At 66.6% G+C, this 6808-nt stretch overlaps 1 protein-coding gene across 2 annotated transcripts; it reads left to right on the forward strand.

Annotated features, from left to right (window-relative positions):
• The first annotated feature begins 777 nt into the window (after window positions 1–777).
• Window positions 778–5742, forward strand: LOC138842064 (apoptosis-enhancing nuclease-like). Of its 2 annotated transcripts, none has more exons than XM_070043217.1 (4): window positions 778–851; window positions 2140–2725; window positions 4114–4314; window positions 4520–5742. In XM_070043217.1, the coding sequence occupies exons 1-4, from the start codon at window positions 814–816 to the stop codon at window positions 4754–4756; spliced, it is 1062 nt and encodes a 353-aa protein (XP_069899318.1). In that variant the 5' UTR covers window positions 778–813; the 3' UTR covers window positions 4757–5742. The 2 variants fall into 2 exon arrangements, with proteins under 2 accessions (XP_069899318.1, XP_069899319.1); XM_070043218.1 differs by having other exon boundaries at window positions 791–851; window positions 2112–2725.
• Window positions 5743–6808: the final 1066 nt, after the last annotated feature.

Consider the following 6808-nt stretch of genomic DNA (forward strand, 5'->3'; position numbering starts at 1 on the left):
GAGCACGAGTCCCTGTGGCTTTGAGTGGCCTGGGTCTCAGCCCCCTTAGCCCCTCTTGGAGCCTCAGACACCACTCTCCCCCCTCCCCAATGAGGACCTTGAAGACTCTGTGCTCTGAAGCAGGCCTGACCCATCTCCTGGGAACTCCTGGCAGAAGCAGAACTGAGGAGGCTGATAAATCATCCTGGCTTCATTTTGACCAGACAGGGTCGATACTGGAGTTCTAAGGCCCAGGCCCCAACTCCACGAGCTCTAACAAGTCAGAGCCGGCCACATGCCAGAGAGAAGAGAGGCAGAGAAGGCAGGTCTATGCCCAGGCAGCCAGGGGAAGGGAGTCTTCAATCGTCTTCAGCTGACTTGGGTGGGGCGGGGCAGACACGTGCTTGGGGCTAAATAGAACTGAGGGGGGGACAGGTAGCCACCCAGTCACCTGTGGTCCCAGGTATCCAGGGGCCTTGGGGCCCTTCCTGGGTTACACGACAGCTGCAGAAAGGCTGCTGGGGCTCAGGGTTCAGTGCTCAGACGCGGGGCAGAGTCATAAGAAGTCGGGGATGGCTGGCTTCCACCCAGGTAGTTTTAGGGGTTCACCTCTCTCCGAAAGCAGTAAGAAGCACCTGTCCCGTCCCGCGTCCACAGCGCTGGCCACGCCCCCGGCGGGAGTCCCGCCCCCGAGGCTCCGCCACGCCCAATCCCAGCCGGGCAGGACCGACCAATGAAAAGAGATCACGGGCGGGCGCTGCGGTGCGGCGAGCCAATCAGCGGGCAGCCGGAGCCGGGCTTGCCCGGGCATGTGGGAGCAGCTGCCGGGAATCCATGTGCGCGCCGGCTGGAAGAGACGCGCTAGGCCTCAGGTGGGTTCCGGGGCCGCGGGCGGCGACCGGGCGGGGGGCGGCGAGGGGTGGGCGGCGGCCGCGGGGGGGGGGGGGGCCCGGCTCCCTCGGAAGGAGGACAGGAGTACGGGCCGGGCCCGCGATCGCGGCGCCACCCGCCGCCGCCTGGCCCCGGGGGTCCCGGGAACGGAGGCTGCGGCCGGTAAGAGGCCGTGGCGCAGGGCGGGAGGCGGGCCCACGCACGTCACGTTACGTCACGGGCGGACACGAGGGAGGGCCCGGCGTCTCTCCTGGGCTGGGGGCGGGCCTTACGTCACGGCCGGGGGAGGGGTGGGGCCATACGTCCCTGCACGTCATGGCCCGGCGGGCGTGGCCTCGGGCGGGTGGACGTGGCCTCGGGCGGGTGGGCGTGGCACGGCCCTGGCCCCGCCTCCCCGTGCTGGGATTACCCGTGGCCCACCGCCTTCCAGGCACGAATCTGCCTTTGCCAGGCTTTGGATCCCGGTCGCTAATTGCTCTCCAGAGCCCCTCACCTCACTCATACCCCCCCCCCCCCCGAGCGCCCACCTCGGTGACTCCCTGATGGCCTGGGTTCATGTCCTTGGTTCTCCTCCTGGAACCTTGCAGCCCGGGCAGGCGCGCCCCCGGCAGTGGCTGCTCCGATCGTCCCCGGGCTTTGTCTCTTAGAACCCACGGCCACGGGAGACCTAACTGGCTTCCTTCAGGCCTTGGCACCTGGGGCTGGAGAGCTACCCAACACCTGGCCCGGCCCCCTCTCCTGACCTGGAGACCCCCTCCTTCCCACTAAGGGAAAGCACCTCAGCACCGCCGGTTGTGTTCCCATTGCTGGGCTCAGGCAACCTGAGACCTGAACCCAGCAGTTGTAAGATGCGGAGCTGTTCGGAGCCGGAGACCCACACAAAGATGAGGGTGGGGAAGGGAGGAGCAGGCCCAGGGTGGTCAGTGACCCCGCCCTGGCTCACAGTCCCAACAACCCTCCTGTGCTCTCCGCATCAGCCAGCCTGGGACTTCGTCTGATTCTCCGCTCCCTGCTGTCATCACCAGCACGGCTTCCGTTCTTAATCTCACCCAGGCTTGGTTGTGAGGCGTCTTTCGCCCACTCCCCAACGACCTCTGGCCCTTCCCATCGGAGTCTGATTTAGCCCCACCTGTCCCCAAGCCCCAGGAGCTCTCCCCCTGTCTCCACCCTCTGCCACCGTGGCTTTCAGTGGCTGAGAACTGGGGCTTTGCGCCCCTGTGACGCCAGCTTGCTGCTCCTAGCACCTCCAACCGTGCGCTCTCTCTGCAGCACGCTGCCTGGAGCCAAGACGACCTCCCAGATTGCTGCTGCCCGCCGCCGCCGCCGCTGGGAGCCCCCCGGTATGCTGCCGGGGGAAGCCCCTGAGCCTGCCCCGTGCACGCCACTGTCCGGCCTCCATGTCAAGGATGTGGGCCGCAGAAGGCAGAAGAAGAGGAGCCGGCAGCACCAGCGCTTCATGGCTCGCAAGGCCTTGTTGCAGGAGCAGGGGCTGCTGAGCTCTGCCCCGGGGCAGCCCGGCCCCTCGCAGGCCCGGGGCGCCGCCCCTGCCAGCAGCTGGAGCCAGCATCTGCAGGTGGGCACCGGCTGCGGAGGCCCGTGCCGCGAGAGGCCCACGGGCAGGGCGGCCCCGGGGCCCAGCAAGTGCGTGGCCGTGGACTGCGAGATGGTGGGCACCGGGCCCCGCGGGCGGGTGAGCGAGCTGGCCCGCTGCTCCGTGGTCAGCTACCACGGCGACGTGCTGTACGACAAGTACGTCCTGCCCGAGATGCCCGTCACCGACTACCGCACCCGCTGGAGCGGCATCACGCGGCAGCACATGCGCAGAGCCATCCCCTTCCAGGTGGCCCGGAGTGAGGTGAGCCCCGCAGGAAAGGCACCCGGCCTCTCCAAGGCTCTGGGGGGGGCGGGGCGGGGGGCGGGGGCGGGGCTGGGTGTGTGTGTGTGGGGGGGGCGGCTGCAGAAAGGCCCTGCTCTCGGGAAGGGGGCTGAATGGCATAGAGGTGAGGCTTGGCTCCCTGGTATAGAAGCGTCACGTGGCAGGCCAGGCGTCAGGCTCAGTACCCCCCCATCCCCCCCCCCCCCCAGGCTGAGGCAGAGGCTTGAGAGTCTGGGATTAGCCTGGGCTGATTGTTAGACGCCCTCCCCCCAGCCCCATCTCAAAAAGAAAAGAAGTGAGCGGGGCGCTGCGGCTCATGCCTGCAATCCAGGGTATTCGGGAGGCAGACATGAGGAGGATCAAGATTCTAGGACAGACCCCACAAAAAGTTCCCGAGCCAGGACCCCCCTGCACAGAGCGCTCTCGGTGCGTGGCGACGTGTACCTCTCGTCCCAGCCGTACGGGAAGCATGGACAGGAGGATGCCAGGCTGGCCCACACCTCCAAACCGCAGTACCGCCGAAAGGAGAGCCCGTGCCGCACGCCGTAACATCCGCAAGGCCGGCCGCCGCCCCGCGAGGCCCGGGTATCGGTGTGCCGGCCCCTTCCCTCGGGAATTCTCCAACGCTCTGCAATCCTGTCCCCACGCTCTGGTCCTGTACAGCCCTAAAAGCCAACCTGCTGCCTGTGCCCGTGCCCTGCACCTCTCATCCCAGCTACTCAGGAGGCTGAGACCTGAGGATCGTGGTTTGAAGCCAGCCCAGGCAGGAAAGTCTGTGACACTCTGATCTCCAAGCAACCACCAGAAAACCAGAAGTGGCGCTGTGACTCCAACTGCAGAGCGCTCGCCTTGAGCAAAAGAGCGCAGGGACAGCGCCCAGGTCCTGAGTTAAAGTTCTAGGACTGACAAAAAAGAGAAGAATGGAAGCACAGCCAGGCAGCAAGCACCGAGGGGCAGGGGATGGGGTCCCTTAGCATTACGACACGCTTCTCCTTTCCCCGGGTGCTGTCACGCCTTCATCCATCGGCAAGTTAGAGAACACGAGGCTCCCTCATGGATCAGGTCAGGGAGCCTACAGCATGTGACAGAGAAGACAGGGCCGCGTCCCTCACACCTGTAATCCCAGCTCCTCGGGAGGCAGGGATCATAGGGCCGAGGTTCGGGGCCGGCGCGCAGGGCAGCTGGTGTGGTCTTGGGGTGAACCAGCCGGGGAGGGGCAGGGTCCCCACAGCGGCAGGAGCCCAAACGGCACCCCAGAAGGGCCTGGGCTCCACAGCGTCCCTGTGGCGGGGAGCTGGGGGGACTCTTCCCCTCTGGATGGGGAACTCCTCCCCCCCACCGCCCCTCCCGGCCTCTTCTCCACGCAGATCCTGAAGCTCCTGAAGGGCAAGGTGGTGGTGGGGCACGCATTGCACAACGACTTCCGAGCCCTCAAGTACGCGCACCCCCGGAGCCACACCCGGGACACCACCCGCGTCCCCAGCCTGCTCGGCCAGCCCGGCGCCCAGGCGCGCACCCGCGTGTCCCTGAAGGACCTGGCCCTGCACCTGCTGAACAAGAAGATCCAGGTAGGAAGGGAGGGAGCGGGGAGGGAAGGGAGGCCCATGCGTCCCCCCTGCATGAGGCCTGCCTGGAGGACAGCTTACAGCCTGTTCCGGGGAGAAAGGCCTAGAAACACAGGAGATGGGACCCTCCCCACCCCCACAGGCCCGCCCCTCCCCTCCGGGACCTGCCCTGGTGTCTCCAGGCACTCAGCAGCCGCTCCCCTCCCAGGTGGGCCGGCACGGCCACTCTTCGGTGGAGGATGCCGCCACGGCCATGGAGCTGTACCGCCTGGTGGAGGCGCGCTGGGAAGAGCAGGAGGCAGGCCGGGCCCCCGCCGGCCCCCAGGACTGGGGCCCCGACAGCAGCACGGACCTGGAGCAGTTCATGGAGGACCGGTACTGGCCCGAGGAGCTGGCCCAGGATGCCTTGCGCAGCTCCGGGGAGGCGCGGGGCACCGGCGAGTGAGAAGCAGCGGGCCAGCCTGAGTCCTGGGCAGGGCCGCACAGGGCCTTGGTGTTCCGGGGCGGGGCAGGGGTAGGCGGAGAGCCAATCACCTGTCAGGTGTCCTGGGCGGCAGTCAGTCCCAGGCTGGGTCTTGCTGGATGCCACCGCGGCCACCTCAGCCCGGATAGGACAGAGAGCAGACGGACGGACACCCCCCAGAGGACCAGCGTGCCTGTTTTAACCCAACTCAGGGGTTCCCCTCTGCCCTCCCTTCCCCGGCCTCCAAGCCGAGCTGCTCCCTCTCCCAGAGCCCCAGCCTTCATGGAGAGCACCCCGCCCCACCCAGGCTGGGCCCTGTCTCCGTGAGGGCGCCCCGGTGGGCTGCAGCCCCAGGGCGGTGTCTGAGCTCCTGGCCGCAAAGCTCGGGAGCTGGAGTTCCTAGGGTTTCACAAATCTCTCAAACTGTCCTCCTGCCTTGCCTCCCAGGCCACTTGTGGGGTACTAGTGACCCCAGGACGTGGGCCTTAACTGCCACGGCGCGTGTGGACTGGGGGCAAGTCCGCGACTTTCCTCCTGAGCCTGTAGGAAGCGGGGAGAGAGGCGGCCCGCTGTCAGGGCCGGAGAGGAGTAGCCCCGACCCTGAGCGCCCAGCAGAGCTGTGGCCCCAATCAGCGCCTGCGGTGGGCTGTGCCCGCGGTGGGGCAGGGTCGGGACGGGCCAGGCAGTTACCCGAGGGCCTGGCTTGAGCTGCCAGCCGCTGACTTCTCCCCTGGAGGGTGGGCCAGCTTTAGAGCCCGGGCTGTCCCGGGGCCCTGGGGCCCAGCCTTCCCTGTGAGGGCCAAACCCCAGGTCCTTAGAAACCTGTAGCCAGTGCCAGACTGGGCCCAGCGGAAGCTTCCCAGCTTGGCCTGCGGATGCAGGACGGGCCTGGTCACCAGGAGGGGGATTACTGTTGGAATCAGCTTTGCCGGCAAAACCACTTGTTCTGGAATAAAGCTCAGTTGGAAGAGTTGGTGAGGTGGTGGAGTGGACCCCGGGGAGAGGAGGGGGCTTTTAAATCGGGAGTCAGGGCCGGGGTGGGGGTCAAGAGGGAACCAGCCAGGTGGGTGCCCTGGCGGGAGCCTTCCAGACCCACGGCGGCTGGTTCCTCAGCCTGAGCCAATCCTCCAGCCCAGCATTTCGCTGGGGGCGTGGAGCCTGGCAGGCTTTTCTGCCTGGAAGGGCTTCAAACCCCTCAGCCTCCCGAGTAGCTAGGATTCCAGGTGGATCTTTAAGGAAGCTCAGTACAGATCTATGTAAAGTAACAGGATTGTGTTATTCCCGTGGTGCTGGGGTTCGAATCCAAGGCCTTGCAAACACAGGGACTGTGCTTCTACACCGAGCCACCCCTTCCACTGCCGAAGAGGCAAGCACGGCACTTGCAAAGCTGCTCACTGAGCAGAACCAAAAACGCCCTGCTTCTCCCATAGATAGAACCACACGACAGAGCCGCGGGAAGCCTGGCCAGGTTTGGGGGGCCAGGGGAACACGGCTGGGGCGTTAGCTTCCATCTCTCTGTGGTCTGCTGGACTCCGGCCTCCAGCTTGGACAAAACCGGGATCCCGGAGTCTCCCTTCCGATCCGGCTGACGCGTGTGCGCGAGGTCCTGGGCGGGAGGCTGGCACGGGCCCCTCACTGCTGCACGGGACGCGACCCCCTTTGTCTGGCCTGCCTCTCCTCAGTGCAGCTAGAGGCTGTGTCCTGGTGGACAGGTGCTGGTTTGGACCCGCGGGGACCCCATAGTGCCTCCTGGCCCTCCCGGTGACCCGCCCCGCACAGACCTCGAGAACACGCGGGGCCCTCCCCACGCCCCAGGGGCCGGCATTTATTTTCTGGGTGGAGGATGAGAAAGTAAAGATGTCACAGTCCACCAGTGTCAGAGCGTCCTGGGGGAGGAGGCCGGACCGAGAGGACACCCACCCACCGCGGGCCTGCCTACCGCGGGTGACCGCAACGCCCGGCCCTAGAGAGCTGAGCTGCCCTGCTGACAGGTGAGGGGCTCCAGGTGGGATTCCAACCCACGGCAGTGCCAAC

This window comes from Dipodomys merriami, unplaced genomic scaffold (assembly GCF_024711535.1).
Source record: "Dipodomys merriami isolate MVZ:Mamm:240054 unplaced genomic scaffold, mDipMer1.0.p SCAF_33, whole genome shotgun sequence".
Lineage (NCBI taxonomy): Eukaryota > Metazoa > Chordata > Mammalia > Rodentia > Heteromyidae > Dipodomys > Dipodomys merriami.